The following is a 22,281-nucleotide window of genomic DNA, read 5'->3' as shown; positions in this document are numbered from 1 at the left end:
TGTGCGGGATCAAGAAATAGGTCAGCAAAATCCCTGAATGACACAACCAGATGGAAAAATGTCTCCACTTAGAAAGGCAAGTAGCTCTCATGGATGGCTTTCTACAATTTAGCAGGACAATCTACACCTCTTTTGAGCAAGACTGCTCTCTACCATCTAACCATGGAGCATCCATGTGGTTAGATGAAGCACTTGGAGGTTCAGGTGAAGCAGCCAATCATGGCCTTGGGAAATTAAGTCCAAGACCAATGGGAGCAAAATTGGAGGTTTCATTGACAGATATGGGAGTGTGAAGAACCAGTGGTGGTGGGCCCACACTGGAGCTATGAATAGGACTCTGACGTGGTCCTGTCTGATCTTCAGCAGGACTTTGTGAACGAGTGGGATTGGCAGGAAAGCACAGAGGAGCCTGTCTGACCAGGGAAACAAGAATATATCTGTCAGGGAACCCTGGCTGCGACCTTGCAGGGAACAGAATTGCTGACATTTTCTGCTGGTTCTTGTTGCAAATAGGTCTACCTGAGGAGATGCCCACCATTGGAAGAGGTGTCTGGTCACATCTAGGTGAAGCGACCATTTGTGGCGACTCATAAATGATCTGCCGCGGGGGTCTGCAAAACCATTCTGCACCCCCAGAAGGTTAGATGTTTCAAGATCCACCGAATTGGAAATACAAATTTCCGAAAGAGAAGTCACCTCTTAGCAGAGTGGGAAAGACTACGCTCCACCTTGTCTGCGGAGGTAAAATATTGCCACAGTCTTGTCTGTGAAAACTAAGAGCATCTCCCTCGCAGCTGGAGACAGGGCTGTGTGCCCCCACCCTGCGGCTTCAGCCAGGGCTGTGCACCCCCAAACCACAGCTTTGACCCGGGCTGTGTGTCCCCAACCTGTGACTTCAGCTAGAGCTGTGTGCCCGCCAAGGCCGCGGCTAGAGCTGGAGCCAGAGCTGGGTGCCCCCCCTTGCAGTTGCAGCAGGAACCTGGCTGTGTTCCCCCACTTCCCACAGTGGGGCTCAGGCTCTCAGTACCCTCATATGGGGCTCTGTCATTCCCCCCACCCCCGTTATTTTTAGTAAAAGTCAGGGACAGATCACAGCTCCCGTGATTTTTTGTTTATTGCCTCTGACCTCTCTGACTTTTACCAAAAATAACCATGACAAAATTTTAACCTTAACAACGGTCCCTCTGTGTGTTCTGTCTGAAGCTGCTGGCATTGCAGCCATGGAATGCCTGAATGATGTGGACTCAGAATGACATGTTGATCAAGATCTTGTAAAGGCAGTGTTGCATCAGACCTTGAACAGGCCTGGAGGATGAATATTGAAGATTGTATGGAGAAGGAAAGAGAGGACAGGAGCCAGGCCCAGGAATCTCAGCAGGAATAGGAGAGGGAGATGCACCAAGACATAATGGGGCTTCTCCGGGAGCAAAAACAGATGCTGCAGACTCTTGTAGACCTACAGGTTCAACAATCCCAGCTCGCCTCCCTTTGCAGTCCATGGAGAATTCCAGTATAACACCTCTCTACACTTTCCAAGCCAACACTCCACTTGGCATCAGGGGCCACATCCCTAACCCTACTTCTCCACCCTTGGGGACATTAAGGACAATCACAGCTTCTTATGCACAAACCTGTGAAAACCATGGTTGATGTATGTGTAACTAAAATAGACATGAATGTTCCTTTCCCTTCTTTAAACTCTGTTAATATTAAAAGCTTAAATGTATGGATTTTCTTTTAGCTTGCACACACATTTTTTGAAGTGTTTTTGTTAGTCAATTAATCTCGATTGTTTGGAAAATAATTCATCTTTATTAGATCCCAATCTGTGCTGCAGAATGCCTGGCATTAGTGAAAGCACTTATACAATAACAACTACTGTGACACAACTCATAGGATCAGTGGCAAACAGTGTAATAATCATAAATGTACAGCAAGCACCATAAAAATTCCAAACAAGCCCCCAAACTACAGAGCCAGCTAGAGCTCAGTACACCACAACACACTACTGTGGCTCACTGTTAAAGTGCTCTTTTCAAAGCCTCCCTGAGCTGCATGGATCTGTGTAGAGCTCTTCTAACAGCGCTTGTGTCTGACTGTTCAAACTCGGTAGACAGCCGTTCCATCTCCGCCCTCCACCCCAGTGGCAACTATTCTCCCTTTGCTTCATAGATATTATGCAGGACACAGCAGGCAGAGATAACCACTGGGTTACGTTTCTCACTGAGCAAACAAAATCACTGCACTGTATCTCAACCATGACCTGACTAGATCATTTGGAGACACATATCAATCTCTGACCTGTTTGCGGAGTCTTCCAATTAAGTTTCCAACACTGATGGGTTTCATGCAATTTGGACATCTCAACCAGGAACCAGACTGACATTATAATCTTATCTCACACGATGGGGCCTGATCCAAAGCCCACATAAATCAATGGAGTCTCTCTCTTGACTAAAGGGGGCTTTGGATCAGGTCCAGTGGCCAAAGAATAGCTGCAAAAGGAAGTATCTTTCGGGTACAGATAATCTTGAGTCAAATTTGAACTAATGACCTAGAAGGTTCAAGCCTGTATATTCTACTCTACCCATGCAATTCCTTTCTTTAGTTATTTTTATGAAGAATTAAGAAAAAAGATTAGCCCTCCACTATGTAAAACCCAAAAGCTTTCGAGCCAAGATATTGCTAAACCATTTTTTGGGTAATTTTAAAAAGTGATAATCTTTAACAAAGGAAAAATATTTTTTTAAATCAACATTATAGTCTCTTTCCACAAATACAGAAATTCCAGCTATTGGGAGAAATAAATATAACACGCAAATCTGCAAAATCAAACTAGTACTCTGGAGTTATAACAAGTAACACTGTACAGACTGAAATTAATTGCATACAAGTGACAAATTTTCAGTTTACACATTCCGATATTAATTTCATTTCTTGTTTTCCCATATCACTGCACACTGTTGCTGTTTGGTGCTCTAAGAGTCCCACTTTCAGTCAAGATCCTTATCACATTTGGAATGTCAATACCTTTAATAAAAAAGGGAGAAGAGAAGATGAGTGATTTGCTGATAAAGTTCTTCTAATAATGATTATTTTAAAACAAACATACATAAATGTACTAATGAAACATCTGGACATTTTCATGAGTTTTGGAAGATTTCATACTAAATGAAACAAATGTATACATATTTTATTAGAATTATCTCAGGAGTCTTAATGATCAGAATGCTACCAAATTTTCAGGTGGACATAGAAATTGTGTGTTTGAGGCTTAGAAATGAGGATAAGCTGCTTGTCAGGGGAGGGTAGCAGACGAGTTGGATATAGAGATATGGGAGAGTTCAGAAGCTGGGACTCTTAGGAGCTTATAGTGAGAGATGAAAATACTTGTCTCCTGATTAAGAGCTGTTTACTGAGAATATTACTGAGTACGAGTACACATCTTCCTAAGAATTGTACAAGCAAAGGCTTCTTACATGCCATAAATCTCAAACCCTAAAGACATCATCATACTAACTACCATACAAGTCCTAGATTCACTTTTTTATTATTTATTATTATTATTAAAAGAAGGCATGCTTGATTTTAGTCAATTGAATCTTCATGATAGGAAAAACTTGTTAACGTTACTAGGAGCTTACAGGAAAATACCGAAAGGCAATAAAAATTAAGATACATATGACATCTTCAGAGGAGAACAAGCATTTTGACATTCACCCCTAAGAAAGAGTGTGGGTCCTGACAAAGTGGCAAGTTGAAAATATTAAGAACTAAAAGAGGACAACAACTTCTGTCCTTATAAATCCACAAAATACACTTTATCTGTACAGCTCTGCTCCACTTTGACGATATCATTTAAAAAAAATTACTACAAACAAAATTAAGTTATACATATGCAAGTAGATTACCTCTGAAGGCTGGATTTGTGGCTGCTATTTTCTGTAGAGTAGCCGTAACCTCAGCAGCATCCATATTTCTTACACTATTGAAAAATTCAGTAGTGACATCGTTTTCATATGATGTTCTCAAAGAGTCAGTTAAAGAGTTTTGGGGTGCATCTCTCTCAGTAGCAGATGAAAACTTCCTATTAAACATGTTTTGAGAAGAGGAGGGATATTGCTCTTCAGCAGCAGACTCTAATTCATTACTTAATCTTCTAAATGTGGATTGAAAAGTCCCACGTTTCCAATTTGTAGCATTGTTTTTTGAAAAGTTCACGGATTGTGAATCGTTTTTCATGAATGTTCCACTAACATTAGACTTTGTTGCGGTGTTGTTATAAGGTTGTTGGGCAGGATGCTGCCTCCTGTCTGACACATAATTTGCTGAAAACCCTGCAAGGAAAAAAAAAGTTACTTCCACTATGTATACAAAAAAAAGAACATAGTTCCAAAACTTCATATACTGCAGGTAATTCCAAGTTTCACTAATGGCATGTTAATTGAAATTTTAAGATGCTATGCTTCTTAGGAAATATTGTCACCTTATCAAAACGTTACAGCGAAAGGAGGTGCACTGGAATTTCTAGATATTTTTATTTACTGGCATGGGAGTGTGTTCCCCATCAAACCAGATGGTATGACAAAAACAGAACCTGTTAGTCCCAAGAATGAACTCCTTCGGTAGAAAGACGCAAGTTTCTTGTACTGATATATCAGGAGCAGAACCACGGAGGCTAAGAAGCTGTAAAGTGTTCAGCTGCTGGATAAAGGGGAGTTGCACTCATTTAACTAAGCTGGCTAAGAAATCAATTTAGTTAACTCTGCAATTTCCATGAGTGGACTGGACCTGAGTCTAGTCTATTCCTCTTCAAGGGGGAGAGGAGGAGGAAGGAAAAAAAAGACTGACTATGAACCCTCTTAACTCAGGAACAAGGCACCAAAATCATGGACTTGTTTGCTTCCATGCAATGACCCAGCCTCATCAAGTCCTCCTGGAAGTGCAATCACATTTCCCTCTCTCCAGACCAGCACATTTAGATGCTGGAGATAATCTTTTTAAAACATACTTTTCTCCTACTTCAATTCAAGTTTTAAGACTTCAGAACTTGCATTCTTTCTTTGGGAATAAAGACTTTTCTGAGCACATTAATTTTTTAAAATAATTAGCCTCTATCAATTCAACAAGAGCTAGAACATTTTAAGTTGCAAATGTTCAAACTGCATATTTGTTGTCCATTTAAAGACTAGCATGTGCTTGCAGGAAACAAAGAACTCTCCCATTCATTTCCAGTGGGACAATCTAATGAGCCATGAATTTTAAAAGTCCCATATATTTCTACATTTAAATTTAGTGTGTGAATAGCCTTTATTTTCTGATTGGTTGATATACCTTCCTATATCTCTGGAGAAAGAGAACCCCATTAATGTAAACTACTTGAACTTGATCATTTTGAAACTCTGCTTCAGTGAAGCAGAAAAAAAAATACTAGAAGTTTTCACACAACTCAATGTTAGGGTTAAAATATATTTAAAGAAATGGAGTCTTAAATTCTTAAAGCTTTACCAGTGTTAGAGTCACTAATATCCACCGAAGTCGCTTCAGATTGTTCTGTGGAATGTTCAATTGTTTTTTCTTGGTTTGGTTCAGAATCTAAAGAGTCCTAAAAGTTTAAAGAAAATTACATGCATAACTTCTTTCAAGTTTTTTAAACAATCAACTCTTAAAATTAGGTCAGTAGAACACTTCAGGAGAGAAGAAACAGGAACAGTATCTTCACCAAAAAAACCTCCAGACTGATGGGTTAAATAAATAAGAGTTTCCAAAAACGTACATCTAAAAAACTTGTTATGCTAGAGTTAGTAGCAAGTAAAATTTTTAGGGAAAGAACATTTGCTATCATTAAGTCCCACTCCAGTGACAAAAAGGCACAATGTGCTAGCCAAAAAAACCACACTAAAGAGCCCATATCTCCATAAACCACCAGTCATGAAAGCAAAAGCTTTATATACTATTGGAAATTTGTGATTCCCAATTTTCCAAAGTACCCTGAGGCAGGGTACCTTGGAGCAATGTATTAGGCACAGGATGGAGGCCCAAAAGATCAGAGTTTTATTCCTGCTTTTGACACAGACAAGAAAATTAGGATAATTATATATTTACTGACCTACACCCAATCCTGCAAATACTTAATTACATGTGTAACTTTACTCATGCAAAAAGAAAAGGAGGACTTGTGGCACCTTAGAGACTCACAAATTTATCAGAGCATAAGCTTTCATGGGCTACAGCTCACTTCATCAGATGCATTCAGTGGGAAATACAGTGTGGGGAGATTTATATACACAGAGAACATGAAACAATGGGTGTTACCATACACACTGTAACAAGAGTGATTAGGTAAGGTGAGCTATTACCAGCAGGAGAGCGGGGAGGCGGGAGGGGGAGAAAGAAACCTTTTGTAGTGATAATCAAGGTGGGCCATTTCCAGCAGTTGATAAGAACATCTGAGGAAGGGGGAGGGGGAATAAACATGGGGAAATAGTTTTACTTTGTGTAATGACCCATCCACTCCCAGTCTTTATTCAAGCCTAAGTTAATTGTATCCAGTTTGCAAATTAATTCCAATTCAGCAGTCGCTCACTGGAGTCTGTTTTTGAAGTTTTTTTGTTGAAGAATTGCCACTTTTAGGTCTGTAATTGAGTGATCAAAGAGATTGAAGTGTTCTCATGCAAATAGTCCTACAGAAGTCAGTGGAACTACTCACATGAATAATGTTATGCACATAATTAAATGTTTGCAGGACTGGGTCTTAATAGTGTGTATATGAGAACACACTAATAAGGCCAATCACTGGAAAAGACAGAAGCAGGATTTAGGATGTTCTAGCTTCAAGCTCTTTGCTTAATCCTCCAGCCCACGTGGCTTTTAGGCACCAAAAACGGTATCACTCAAAGGTATGAACTTTTAAGCCAAAATGGATTTCAAACTTTCAATAAGATATAGTGAAGAAAAAGTAGAACAAGATTTCAAATACTTTTTTTAAAATGGCCCCTAAATCAGGCAAATTGTCATAACTTTTATTAGAATATTTCATGCACTTCTAGTCGGCAATCAAAGGGAAGCAAAAAAATGTTACAACTGTACAGGAAAAGCTATGATTTTCTCATACTATCTTCACTATAAATCTTTCAAAATCTCGATGGCCAAAACTTGGAGGTTGCACCCATGTCCATTCTGTTCCAGTATGAATACCTGATCTGTACTCTTTATAGGTCACAGAAGTCAAGACAGATTCAATCATTTACTAAAATATACAAAATTACATTTGTTGGTGCAACCTGTTGCCGATATTCCACCAATGCATTCGTAAGGGTTTGTGTAACCTTTAAGATAAAGGATGCATCATCTTCACTCAGTATCTCAAAGCTTTGCTGGAAAAAAAAGGTGAAAAATCAAAACACATTTTAAAAGACGAAGGAGACAATCTAACTTTTCATCTATGGCATAGATGAGCGATTAGATTACTTACTGCTTTGCTTGTAACATCAAATTTTATTTCAGTTTATATAGAAACACCTTTAAGAGTACCAATTGGAGTTACACGCTTATATAATTTTCTCATAGTAATATTCATACAAGAATCAACAAATTCAGCAGCTTTATCATTCCCCAAATAGCAAAAAAAACCCAAAGTGAATTTAAGCCTCAGCTGCTTTCCTTAAGAGCCTGAGTGTATAAAAGAGCCTTGAAGCAAGCCCCAAAGGTTAACAAATTCAGTCTATTTTCAGAGGCGGACATGAATTCCAAAGTTAGGGGCCCCCACAAAACTGCCCGATCAGTATCTTCTCCTAAAGTGAGAAGATTCCAGCTTGACCACCTTTACTGATCACAACTGAGACAATATTGCATGCAGAGAGAGGCAGGTCCCAAGACACTCAAGGTTTTACAAGTCAAAGCCAGTATCTCAATATCTATGTAATCACAAAGCAACCAATACACCAAATAATTTATCAATGGACAATTGAGATTACTTTTAAAAACAAACAGTATTTGTTCTGTTTGAGTTTGCATCACTATTTTTCAAAGAGAATCCTATAAACAAAACAGCAGCTAATAACAAACATGCAAAATAAATATTTAGTAAAGGGAAGCTGATAATAGATTACTAACACCAGTGGATTTTTTTTTGAGCTAATGAAATTATGGCAGTGATGACTAAGGTTATCATAAATCACATTAAAATATAAGCTCTTCTAAAACAGAAAGCCACTGTATTCTTCATTGCTTCTAAAAAAACTAGAGCAGGGGTTCTCAAACGTTATTGTACCACGACCCCCTTCCGACAACAAAATTATTACACGACTCCAGGAGGGGGGACTGAAGCCTGAGTCTGCCCAAGCTCCGCCGCCCTGGGTCGGGGGGGCCCAAAGCCCGAGTCCCACTACTCTGGGCAGGGGAACAAAGCAGAAGCCCAATGGCTTCAGCTCCAGGCAGGGGGCCTGTAACCTGAGCCCCGCCATCCAAGGCTGCAGCTCTCAGGCTTCAGCCCCGGGCCGTGGGGCTCAGGTTTTGGCCCCGGGACCCAGCCAGTCTAAGCCAGCCCTGGCAACCCCATTAAAATGGGGTCACGACCCACTTTGGGATCCTGACCCACAGTTTGAGAACCACTGAACTAAAGTATCACTCAAAATTTATGCAGTCCATATTTTCTCCAAATAGATTACCTGAACAATAAGCATACTATATTTTAACTAAAGCAAGTAAAGAGGGACAGCAACTCAATCACTGAAAGTGTTAAAACTCAACAATGGAGATGGGTGCATCTTCAGCCCAGATGCTAACGAACAGGAGACTGAACAAATCGCAACTGAAAGCTGAAGTTCAACAAGGAAGCAAGGAGAGACAGCAGTGGGTGAACTGGAGAAAAACAGAAATTCTATAATGAAAGAAGCTAAACATTTAGAGCCTCATATTTAAACAGCAGAGTATTCCAGTGAAGACGGTTAGTGGGCATCAAGAGCAATTCCAAAATGTGTAATTCAAACCAAGATACAGATGCCAGATACAAGAATGGATCAGCATAATAAGGTATTGAGATCAATGCTCCCCTAGCAGAGCACAAAACACCCTACTTTCCATTGCTCTCTTGCTACTGGGCAGAGAAAAGGAAGTTTTCTGCATAATCTTGTGCAGGAGGCAAATTCCAGGACTGATCCCATGTGCGATGGATCTGCTAAGCAGAAGACTACAACTGACATCAACCCCCTTTCGACTCTATTTCCTTTCTTCTGACTAGGTAAGGGGAAGGGTCCCGAACCAGGAAGTAGCCAGGCTCTGTTGGAAAGCAGCAGTCACATATATCTGCTAAGCCCTTAACACATTTGAGTACTGTTATTTGGCCCTCCCTCAGTCTTCTTTTCTCAAGATAAAATATACCTAGTTTTATAGCTTGCCTTTGGACTCTCTCCAATTTGGACTCTCTCCACATCTTTCCTAAACTGTGATGCCCTAAACTGGATGCAGTACTCCAGCCGAAACCTCACCAGTGCCAAATGGAGTGGAACATTTACCTCCTGCATCTTACATACCATTATATTCCTGTTAATACACCCCAAAACTATATTTGCCTCTTTCTCACCTGCATCACATTCCTGACTCATATTCAGTTTGTGATCCACTATAATCTCAAAATCCTTTTCAGAAGTACTGCTGTCTAGCCAGTTGTTCCCCATTTTGTATTTGTGCATTTGATTTTTCCTTCTTAAGTGAAATACTTTGTACTTATCTTTATTGAATTTCATCTTGTTGATTTCAGACTAATTCTACAATTTAACAAAATCATTTTGAATTCTACTCCTGTCTGCTGAAGTGCTTGCAATCCCTCCCATCTTGGTGTCATCTGCATATTTTATAAGTGTACTCTCAGTCCATTATCCAAGTAATTAATGAAAATACTGAATAGCACCAAATCAATGACAGATTCCTGCAGGAACCCCCACTTGATATATCATCCCATCTTGACAATGAACCATTGATAACTACTCTGAGCACAGCTTTTCAACCAGTTGTGCACCCACTTTATACTAATTTCATCTAGACCATACTTCCCTAGTCTGCATATGAGAACGTCATGTGGGGGACTGTGTCAAAAGCTTTACTAAAAATTGAAATCTCACATTTCATGCTTCCTCCTAACCATTAGGGCAGTAAACCTGACCAAGAAGGAAATTAGGTTAGTTTGATATGAGCCATTTTTGACAAATCCATATTGACTATTTATCATCCTATTATCCTCTAGGTGCTTACATATTAATTTTTAATGATTTATTCCAATATCTTTCCAGGTATCAAAGTTAGGCTGACTGGTCTATAATTCCCCAGGTTCTCTGTTACCCTTTTTAAAAGACAGGTACTACGTTTGACCTTCTCCAGTCCTCTGGGATCTCACCCATCCTCCATGAGTTCTCAAAGATAATCGCTAATGGTTCTGTGATTGCTTTAGCTAGATTTGTAAGTATCCTACAGTTAATTTAATCAGGTCTACTGTGATAATTGGGCCTACAAATTTATCCTAATTGTGAGCTCCACTATTCATAAGTAATATTCATAAAATGTCACAATAACCTTTACCAACAAATGTTGATGGGAAAAGACACAAAAGCGAGACAGAGACTGAATTAGTCCCTCCCCCCCCCCACTCCAAAAAGCACTACTGATATAACTCAAGGATTGTGTTAAGATCATGCCTGGTGAACAAGAAAGTGTGGGACTGAAAAACTGGTGAACCAAAACTGGTGTGTGAAAAACTAGTCAAAACTGGTAAACAAAATAATGAAGGGATGATGAAAGGCTATCCTGACCATCACTCCCTTTTGGGGTCCTCAAGAAGAGACACTGGTGGAAAAGCTGGCTACTGAGACAGTGACTGACTGAAAGAGGGGGAAGGAGTGACTTCATCATGATTGCCAGGCCCCATCATCTCCTGGGACCTTGAGATCCAGCATGACACCACTGTGCCATCACTATCCTAATCCAGAGAAATATCCTGACCAGACCAAGCCAAGAGAGACCCAGATGACACTGTCATTTCCACTGGTTCTAGTTAAATCCCAAACAACATCTGGGATGTGACTTTGTCACACACCCGCACCTGCCCTAGCGTGACCTTCTTCTTTACCACCTTATTAATTCTCTTTCCTATCCTTCTCTTTTCATCTTCTGTCTAATAAAAGAATCTGGTTTCAGAGTAACAGCCGTGTTAGTCTGTATTCGCAAAAAGAATCTGGCTCTGCCAACCAGGACTGCATATATTACAACACTGCTGTGAGCCTGTGACCTGAGGGCATTACTTTAGCTCCCTCTTTAACAGCCCAATGCTGATACACTTTTGCAGATTTTGGAGTGGCTAATAAGACCATGTGCCATGTCCGTGTTTTTCCAGCAGTAAGGTTGCAAGCGTGAGGCAACATCAGAGACAGAAGCTGTATTTCCTATCTTTGCGGTTCACTTCTATCCCCTCTGGTATGCGTTTGTCTTGTTTTGTCTTCTAGGAAAAAGGATCAGGCCTCAGCAACAACGGCTCCAAGCCATCTCAACAGCTACTGCCACCTTTAATACCATGTAAAAAACTGTCAAACAAAGGGGTTCTCTTTCTAAAAACTCTCTTCAGCTAAAGGGAAAGGAAATAAGGGATGTTTTTAAAACAAAAACTTTAATATTTTACATTTCAAATGCTTTAATGGTTTTTTCTTCATCTTTAATAAACTGTTAAAAAAATAAGAATGGCCACACTGGGTCAGACCAAAGGTCCATCTAGCCCAGTATCCTGTCTTCTGACAGTGGCCAATGCCAGGTGCCCCAGAGGGAATGAACAGAACAGGTAATCATCAAGTGATCCATCCCCTGTCGCCCATTCTCAGCTACTGGCAAACAGAGGCTAGGGACACCATCCCTGCCCATCCTGGCTAATAGCCATTGATGGACCTATCCTCCATGAATGTATCTATATATTTTTTTAACAATGTTATAGTCTTGGCTTTCACAAAATTCTCTGGCAAAGAGTTCCACAGGTTGACTGTGTGTTGTGTGAAGAAATACTTCCTTTTGTTTGTTTTAAACTTACTGCCTATTAATTTCATCTGTGACCCCTAGTTCTTGTATTATGAGAAGGATTAAATAACACTTCCTTATTTACTTTCTCCACACCAGTCATTATTTTACAGACCTCTATCATATCCCCACCTTAGTCGTCTCTTTTCCAAGCTAAAAAATCCCAGTCTTATTAATCTCTCCTCATATGGCAGCTGTTCCATACACCTAGTCATTTTGTTGTCCTTTTCTGAACCTTTTCCAATTCCAATATATCTTTTTTGAGATGGGGCAACCACATCTGCACACAGTATTCAAGATGGGGTGTACCATGGATTTATATAGAGGCAATATATTTTTTGTCTTATTATCTATCCCTTTCCTAATGATTCCCAACATTCTGTTTGCTTTTTTGACTGCTGCTGCACATTGTGTGGATGTTTTCAGATAACTATCCATAATGACTCCAAGATCTTTTTCTTCAGTTGTAACAGCTAATTTAGACCCCATAATTTTGTATGTATAGTTGGGATTAAGTTTTCCATTGTGCATTATTTTGCATTTATTTGAATTTCCTCTGTCATTTTCGTGTGTTTGCCATGGTATTAAGCAGGCTGAGTTCTCTGTATACCAAACCCCAAACTGTGTTTAACACTGTTTGCTGTTGGATAGTGACAGGGTCATGTTAATCTTTGACTCTTTTGGCCCATTTATTCCATTTAAATTAATACAACAGCCTTGCTGACTTGAATACATCCAATTTATCTCAATTTTTTTAACCTGGTCTTTCCATATTCTGGCTTATGTTCCTTCCCTCTTGTTAATATTAATTGTGTTAATCATCAAGTCACGATTAGTCTTTTCAGTGAAGACTGAAGCGAAATAGCAGGCATTAAACACCTTGGCCATCTTTATGTTGTCCATTATTCATTCTCCTTCCCCACTAAGCAGTGGACCTATTCTTTCCTTCATCTCTCTTCCTCCTAATGTATTTATGGACCCTCTTCTTATTTCCTTCTATGTCCCTTGCTAGATATAACTCATTTTGTGCCTTAGCCTTCTTGATTTTGTCCCTATATGCCTGTACTATTCTTTTGTACTTATCTTTCACAATCTGTCCACATTTTCACTTTTTAATAGGATCCTTTTTTTATTTTTAGGCTATTAAAGAGTGCCTCATGCAGCCATACTGGCCTCTTACTGTTCTTCCTGTCTTACCTTCACCTTGGGATAGTTTGCTGTTATGCCTTTGATACGGTCTCCGAGAAACTGCCAGCACGCCTGAAGTATATTTTCTCTTAGATTTTCTTCCCATCAGAATCCCAATCCAAATTTTTGTTCCAGGTGGAATCATCATACATAAAAGTAGTATTTTTTTAATTAACAGACTACCTATGTTTTACATTCAATGTATCTTCTACTTTTTGACTACAGTCTTAATTAACTACATGCTACATTAAATATTTCATTAAATTTTCCATCAAACTTGGCTCAACATAAATTTAACACCTACCAAATATCCTAATAGTTCTTCATGGCTGGTGAATTCTTCAGATTGTATTTCATCATCATTATCTTTCTCTTTATCCTGTAAAACAATAGAGATAAAAACACCCTGAGGATTTCTTATTTGTATGATTCAGGTCAGTGGTGCCCAACCCTATTACACAGGAGGGCCACATAAACCTAAGCACAACCTTGTGTGGGCAAAACAGATTGTACATGTTTTAACAAGATTTAAAGTCACCTATATTGATTTATATTTTAAGTTCAGCTTGTGTCATATGTATTTAGATACAAACAACCTATGTACAGTATTGTCTATTTACACACTTGTGTAAACTAAAATGATGTAAACGTGATGACAAAACGTTAATGAATTGTCCGTTAGCATATTGTGTTGAAGCAGGCCCTGGGCCTTATGAAATATTTGGTTGGGCCATGTACAGCCCACGGGTAACGAATATGAAACCATTCTGTTAACTCAAGTTATAGTGTACATTCATACTGGAGCATTTTTACTATTGCAGACGTTTGCAACAGAAGTTTGTATGTATTATAGGGGAAATAGTAAGCCCTACTACAAAATATAAAAATAAAATGTTTCTCCATAAAAGTTACTGTCTTAATGTAACTTGCTGCTATTGCATATGCCAGAATACAGGTCTGCAACATTCTTATTCATCATAGTCAAAGAAAAAACTTAAAAGGAAATAAAGGATCATTTTTAACTGGAACAATCTTCTGATAGATCAAATACTCACCTGGATTTCCTTGTCTTCACCTTTTGATTGTTTGCTGTCATCACACCTTTTGAAATATAGAGTATACACATATATAATGTTCAACTAACTGATTTACAGAAAAAGAGTAATCAGTCAATAAAATTACTGTGAAGGCAGTGAATACAAAAGCCTGCTTTCAATCTAACACTGTTTGTCCCATAGGTATGGAATGTTCTTGTAATTACAGTTGACAAATCTACTGCTCTCCTCATTCAAACCCCTCTTTGTGTGGCACCCACAATTTGTGAATTCATAATAAAATTAATAAAATAAAATAATAGAAAAAGACAGTGCATTCTGGCTTCTTTTAAATTGGAAAGAGATTGTCTTAATCTTTGTGTCTTGTACAGCAAGAATGCTAACATGACACTAACTGAGAAAAATAAAAAGGATATTCAAAACAACATTTGGGACTCATTACTGTCCTTCCCTTCCCTAATGACAGAAGTTTAATATCTATCTGAACTTCATATTTCCTAACTTGTTATTAAAGTTATGATATGCTAGGAATTGCAAAGTTAAGACAGATACCCAACTCAGAATCCTGCCAACATGATCCCAGGTCAGGAAGTAGACAGATGACTTGAATATGAGTAATTCGACGTGGCAAAAACTTCAGCTCACCGAGACTGTCCATTATCAACTCTACCTGATGCAGGAACTAAAGGCCCATTTCCTTCACAAGCATATTTTCTCTAACAATAGTTAAGGTTTGGGACAAATTTATAATTTGATGAATCATGTTACTGGAATACAATCTGAGAGATCACTTACATATTTGCTAGTGGGAGAAAAGATCTGGAATAGAAATGTCCTGTCCTCGTTATGAAACTGATTTATGCATCTTTTTGTACAATAATGAAGTGTAATTTATAAAATAAAGGCTGAAATATTCAATTTTAAACTCACAGGTCAATATTCTTAAATAACATCAAGCAAAAACTTTCTCAGTGCAGTACTAAAACCATACGGTTTCTAAATATATTACTGTGTAATACTGAAGCCTTTTAAGTACAGTATAATTTGATTCATATAAGAGCTTTATGAGTTAAGACAAGTTTTCTTTACATAAAATTTATGGTTATAAATTGATACAAAATAAACTTCATATGTAACTACAGAGATGCTGAGTAAATAAGGGTATGTCTATACTACCGGCCGGATCAGCGGGCAGCGATCGATCCAGCAGGGGTCGATTTATCGCGTCTAGTCTAGATGCGATAAATCGACCCCCAAGCGCTCTCCCATCAACTCTTGTACTCCAGCGAGAGGCGCAGGCAGAGTCTATGGGGGAGCAGCAGCAGTCGACTCAGCGTAGTGAAAACACCGCGGTGAATAGGTCTAAATACGTCGACTTCAGCTACGTTGTTCACGTAGCTGAAGTTGTGTAACAGATCGATTCCCCCCCAGTGTAGACCAGGCCTAAGTGTACATTTATATGGGTAAGGTTACTTAGTATCGGTACTTTTGTAGGTGAAAGCCACCTTTTGCAAGTCCTGGAACGATCAAAGCTATTGTTAGGGGACATGCAGGCATCAGCCTCAGATACGAAAGTTCCAGCCACAAATATAAGAGATCCATGACCTCAATCAGTTCCTCTCCTCCCTGAGATCTAGCATGAGTCCAAAGAAGCATGAAAGGAAGGTGTATCAGAAAAGGATAGCCTGAGGCAACGCACGCTGTGAACTCCAGATAATAAACATAGCACCTAGGAATCCCTGTCATGGACTAGGCCCCCATTGTGTTATGTACGGTGTTTGTATAGTGCTTAATATACTTGCTCTTTCACAGGATTGCTAATCTCCTGCTGTGGCTCTGCAGGGACAATCTCACTGTACGAGATTAGAAATCTCCAGGTAGATATTGTAAGAATCTTTAACTGAAAAGGGACTAAAGGACTGCCCTCCACAAATGAGAATCTGATTTTGCTCCAGTTTTAAGAGAACAGTATTGAATAAAGACGTGAACTGAAAGAAACAGTATAGAGTCAAGACGTGGTGACAGCTACTATGTTAATAGAATAACTTTTGAATCCTTCTGGCACCAGAGCCTTCTCATAACTGTCCTGGCTCTATTTAACAATTGCTGGGCTGAGATAATTTCCCTTGAGCTTTTCTTAAAAAGAGGTGAACAACTGGAATGATTTCCAGAAGGGTTTGGTCCTGCGTAATCATTATTGGCCCTCTCAACATGCAACTTAGTCCTACCAAGCAGCCCATAAGATTCAGGAAGACAGCCAGAATGGTAGAGATCTGGTTAGGATGGAATTTGAATACCATTCTGGATAAAAATTTAAGTTGAGGATTAAGCACTGAGTTATCTTTGGGAAAACACATAAAGGAAAGATCAGCAATCAGGGCCTCAATTTAGATCACCTTTCTGGGTGAAATGACTGCAACAAGAAAGGTGATTTCTGGAGAATGACAAGGTAGTTAACATTGAGGGATCAAATAGAGGATTCCTGACCATAGATAAAATGTTCCAATCCCACCAGCTTGATTTACAAAGTGTCAAGTATAGATACAGCAACTCTGTAAGACAAAATGTTTTACAGAATGGTGGGGAAAAAAGCTGATGCTCCTTTAACCACAGAGTGGAAAGAACCAGTGGGGGTGTATTGGCTCTTAACCATTAGAAGTGTGTCGCCAGGGGAACGAGAGGAATTAAAGACATGGGTCTATCTTATTCTCAGCTGAAACATGATTGGTCCTATGGGTTGACAAACATGTCCTTTAACAATTAAAATGCTTTTAAATAGTTCCTGACCTCACGAGGTATGAGACTATTATAGGGTGGATTTGCAGAGGTAATTCTGTGAAAGACAAATTTGATTTAGATGCTGGTCTTGTAATTTTCTTGGAAAAGTAAAGTTTTTAAAAATAACTTAAATTTACTCAGTCTTATCGCCTTTGCTGTTTTCACCAGCTTTGTTGCTTTCATCAGCATTGTTAGCGTCTAGATTTTCAGCTGGTTTCAGTTGTTCCTTTGGGCTTTTTTCCTGTTCATCTTGAGTATCCTTTCCATCTGAAAAAAATTAAAATAATGGAGTATATTTGTAACAGTTTTTCATAATCTTAGGTTTTTAAAGTAGCATTTGATTGGAATGTCCTTACATTAAAATAAAACTCAAACATTAATTCACCGTTAAGCAAAAAAATAAAGCATTCAAAAGTGTGGAAGTCCAAAAGTTATTATTTTTACTTCAACAATAACTGAGCCATGTTGCACAACCTATATTTTATGGTATATGTAAATACACACTAATACATTAAGGTTTATCTTTTACCCAGGAACAAAGAAATGGAAAATATTATACATCTGCATCATGCCAGAATGAGGATTGCAGTAGAAATGATATCTTATGGAATTGTCGCATTTGCACGCTTTATGTCTACCCTAGCAATGCACTAATATTCATTTTTACATTTAATTTCTAGTGTTTTTAAAGGAAAAAAGCATTGTTAAAGCATTTTTGATGTGTCTTTTATCAAGCCTATTCAGTTATTTATAAAGACCCTAAATCATCTCTTCATATTTTCTGTCTTGTCCTACACTGCCCTCTTGCCCCAAGCAGGCCACTGAATATGCAACTCCTTGAACCACTGAAATTAGAGATAGAAAAAACTTCTTGAGGTATACAGTCCCTTGTCAATGAAGGATTGTTTGCTACAGTATATTCACCAGTGCTTTGTGCCATCTAGTTTTCAATTACAAGGAATAAGGCTTCTACCACTTCCCTTTGAACACTTTTCTACAGAGTAGCAGATGTCACTATTAGGAAGAGGTCCTGATATTCAGCCTAAGGCCTGATCCACAATAAAGAGTTAGATCGACGTAAGCTGCCTTGCCTAACTCTGTGAGCGCTACACCAAAATGTTTCTCCCGATGATGTAACTTGCCCGCTACACCAACTTAACTCCACCTCCACGAAAGGCATAGCACTTAGGTCAACGTAGTTAGGATGATGCAGCGTCAATGTAGACCAGGGGTGGGCCAACTATGGTCCACGGACCGCTTCCAACCTCTCAGACGTTTTTATCAAGCCCAATCCCCCCATGGCACTACCCTCAAGATCCTCGAAACCACTCAGGGGCCACACCCATCCCAGCTACGGTGCCTCCGCCCGAAGCAGTGTCTGGCACGGCTGCCTTGGTGTCATTGCCGGCATGGACCCTAGGAGGCTCCAGTGCTGGCCCTGTAGAGCACCCTCTCGCCCCATCCCATGAGTCCCCTCTCCCCTCACCTCAGTAACATCCCTTATAGAGCCCTCCCCCATGTTACACCCCACAGAGTCCCCCTTCCCCACTGGGCATTCATGGCCTGCCATACAATTTCCATACCCAGATGTGGCTCTCAGGCCAAAAAGTTTGCCCACCCCAGTGTAGACACTGCATTACTTACATTGACTTTAGTGGCCTCCAGGAGATGTCTCATAATACCCCACTGTGATGGCTCTAGTCACTGTTTTGAACTTCGCTGCCCGGAGGCCAAGTATAAGCCCTTCCCCTTTTAAAGCCTGTGATGGGGTGCCTGCCCTGTGCTGGCTCTGAGAGGGTTTAAACCAGCCTAGGGAGGCTGAGCAGCAGGCAACCAAAAGGAGTGGCTGCAGGGGAAACAGACAATTAGGGTGGCGGCTGGACAAGCCAGTCAGGGGCCAGATGGCCCATGTAAAAGGAAGCTGCAGAGCAAAATGAGATAGTCTGCTGCAGGGAGCCCTAGGGAGAAAACTGGCTTCCTAGAAGGCTAGAGAGAGACCAGCACCTGGGTAAGGGCAGGTGCTAACAGGAACTGGGGGACCTAGAGAGAGCTCCTGATGAGCTGCCATGATTTACCAGCTCAAGGCCCTGGGAAGAGGGCAAGGAGCTGGAGCCAGAGGCAGGAGCAGAAGGAACTGAGGCTGCGGGGAAGTGGCCCAGGGAACAGAGACAATGAGCTGGAAGGAAGCTGCTGTTTGCAGGGTCCCTGGGCCAGGGCCCAGAGTAGTGGGCCCCCACCCCGCCACCCACTAGCCACTGAAGGAGCAGCCCAGCTGTGGACTGCCAAGCTGCCGCAAGGAGTGGCTGGACTCTTGTTAGAGGAGTCCCGCGGAAGGTGGGGAAACCAGATTGTGACACGGCCAGAGGGCTGTGCCACAAAGCAGACGTGGAGAGAAAGGAGCCATAACGGGTCTACAGGCAGAGGTGAGGACGGGAAAAGCACCAGCACTTGAGGGTGCACCTGCTGTAACTGAGCTTATTCCCTCCAAGTAGGAGGTGCCAGTGTGGTAAGTAAACCTGTGACAAAACCCCGTGAATTTCTGAAATTCCATTTCCTATTTGCTCAGCACGGAGAGCACACCTAGCAACTGCGCAGCTGACCATGCCTGCTCCATGCTACAGACACGCTCCTGCCTGGACTATACAGGAGGTGGTGGATCTTCTACGTCTGTGGCAAGAAGAGATTGTGCAGACACAGCTCTGATCCAGCCATAGAAATGTCAGTATCTATGAGCAGATGATTCGGGGCATGTAGGCGAGGGCTACAGGAGGGACACACAGCAGCACCACACGTGTCAAGGCGGCAATGGAGGCTATCAGTCACTCTGGGGGAGAGTTTTTGATACCGTCTCCCACAGTATTCTTGCCAGCAAGTTAAAAAAGTATGTACTGGATGAATGGACTATAAGGTGGATAAAAAGCTGGCTAGATTGTTGGTCTCAACGGGTAGTGATCAACGGCTCGATGTCTAGTTGGCAGCCAGTATCAAGCGGAATGCCCCAGGGGTCAGTCCTGGGGCCAGTTTTGTTCAACATCTTTATTAATGATCTGGATGATGGGATGGATTGGACCCTCAGCAAGTTTGCAGACGACACTAAATTGGGGGGAGAGGTAGATAAACTGGAGGGTAGGGATAGTGTCCAGAGTGACCTAGACAAATTAGAGGATTGGGCCAAAAGAAATCTGATGAGGTTCAACAAGGACAAGTGTAGAGTTCTGCACTTAGGACAGAAGAATCCCATGCACCGCTACAGGCTGGGGACAGACTGACTAAGCAGCAGTTCTGCAGAAAAGGATCTGGGGATTAGAGTGGATGAGAAGCTGGATAGGAGTCAGCAGTGTGCCCTTGTTGCCAAGAAGGCTGTCAAGGTTCCTTCCCCACTCTGAACTCTAGGGTACAGATGTGGGGACCCGCATGAAAGACCCCCTAAGCTTATTTCTACCAGCTTAGGTTAAAACTTCCCCAAGGCACAAAGTCTCTGCCCTTGGATTAGGTAAAACGCCGCCACCACCAAGTGCTTTAACAAAGAACCAGGGAAAAGGACCACTTGGAGTTCTTATTTCCCCAAAATATCCCTCCAAGACCTTACACCCCCGTTCCTGGGGAGGCTTGAGAATAAACAAGATGAGCACAAACCCCTTGGATTTTTAAGACCCAAAAAACCCAGTCAGATTCTTAAAAATCAGAACTTTATTAGAAGAACAAAAACACTAGATAAGAGAACAACTCTGTAAGATCAGAATGGAAGATAATCTTACAGGCAGTCAGATTCAAAACATAGAGAATCCCTCTAGGCAAAACCTTAGGTTACAAAAAGACACAAAAACAGGAATACACATTTCGTCCAGCACAGCGAATTTACAAGCCAAAAAACAAAGAAAACCAAAAGGCATTTTCTAGCTAGATAACTTACTAATTTTACAGGAGTTGGAGAGCTTGCATCCTTGATCTGTTCCCGGCAAAGGTATCACACAGACAGACAAAAACCTTTTCCCCCACCTCCAGATTTGAAAGTATCTTGTCCCCTCATTGCTCATTTTGGGTCAGGTGCCAGCGAGGTTACCGTAGCTTCTTAACCAGGTGAAAGGATTTTGCCTCTGGCCAGGAGGGATTTTATAGCACTGTATACAGAAAGGTGGTTATCATTCCCTTTATATTTATGACAAAGGCTAATGGCACATTGAGCTGCATTAGTAGGAGCATTGCCAGTGGATTGAGGGAAGTGATTGTTCCCCTCTATTCGGCACTGGTGAGGCCACAACTGGAGTATTGCGCCCAGTTTTGGGCCCCCCACTACAGAAAGGATGTGGACAAATTGGAGAGAGTCCAGCAGAGGGCAACAAAAATGATTCGGGGTCTGGGACACATGACTTACGAGGAGAGACTGAGGGAACTGGGCTTGTTTAGTCTGCAGAAGAGAAGAGTGTGTGTGTGTGTGTGTGGGGTTTGATAGCAGTCTTCACCTCGCTGAAGGGGGGTTCCAAAAAGGATGGAACTCAGCTGTTCTCAGTGGTGGCAGATGACAGAACAAGGAGCAATGGTCTCAAGTTGCAGTAGATTGGATAGTGGAGGGTGGTGAAGCACTGGAATGGGTTACCTGGGAAGGTGGTGGAATCTCCATCCTTAGAGGTTTTTAAGGCACAGCTTGACAAAGCCCTGGCTGGGATGATTTAGTTGGTGTTGGTCCTGCTTTGAGCAGGGGGTTGGACTAGATGACCCCCTAAGCTCTCTTCCAACCCTAATCTTCTATGATAAGAGCCGCAGACATGCCACTTTTTCAAAGAGCTACATGCCATCCTCGTCCGAGACCCACCACCACTGCCATGAGCCCCACGGCTATTTCGAGAGAGCTGGATTCACAGGCCCTCAAAGTCAACAGCAAGGAAGAGGTGTTAGACAAGGAAGAGGAGAAGTATGGGGCACAGGCGACCGGGGATCCAGTGGCACAGTGAACCAGGATATGTTTTTGACTCCAGAGCAGTCGAGTCGGCCCCCACAGTCCAGCATAAGTGAGCCTGATGCAGGGGAAGGAACTTCTGATAAGTATGCAATTTGCTTTGATATTGCAGGGGCACATCTGTTCATTTACTCTTTTTCAACCATTTAATCTTTTTAATCAGGAAGAAGTAGTGAAATAACCAATAGAGGTAGAGTCTGCTTCTCATTCCCCTGTACAGTTAGGCCGGGGGGTGGAGCGGGGGAGGAG

The 22,281-nt window shown here is 41.1% G+C and overlaps 1 protein-coding gene across 5 annotated transcripts in view; it reads right to left on the bottom strand.

Moving 5' to 3' along the window:
* Positions 1-1,789: 1,789 nt before the first annotated feature.
* LOC140907176 (uncharacterized) overlaps positions 1,790-22,281 on the bottom strand; it is a 62,003-nt gene continuing 41,511 nt past the window's right edge. For all 5 annotated transcript variants that reach the window (XM_073332504.1, XM_073332506.1, XM_073332505.1 and 2 more), the window contains 7 exons: positions 17,213-17,342; positions 14,298-14,343; positions 13,547-13,621; positions 7,269-7,376; positions 5,509-5,605; positions 3,912-4,337; positions 1,790-3,030 (listed from right to left, as the gene is read on the bottom strand). In XM_073332504.1, the coding sequence (XP_073188605.1) occupies positions 2,951-3,030; positions 3,912-4,337; positions 5,509-5,605; positions 7,269-7,376; positions 13,547-13,621; positions 14,298-14,343; positions 17,213-17,342 (962 nt within the window). In that variant the 3' untranslated portion in view covers positions 1,790-2,950. The remainder of the gene's footprint in view (positions 3,031-3,911; positions 4,338-5,508; positions 5,606-7,268; positions 7,377-13,546; positions 13,622-14,297; positions 14,344-17,212; positions 17,343-22,281) is intronic.

The sequence above is a fragment of the Lepidochelys kempii genome, chromosome 2, assembly GCF_965140265.1.
Source record: "Lepidochelys kempii isolate rLepKem1 chromosome 2, rLepKem1.hap2, whole genome shotgun sequence".
Taxonomy (NCBI): domain Eukaryota; kingdom Metazoa; phylum Chordata; order Testudines; family Cheloniidae; genus Lepidochelys; species Lepidochelys kempii.
Note: the sequence above shows the minus strand (reverse complement) of the source record. Positions and strands in the feature narration are given on the sequence as shown.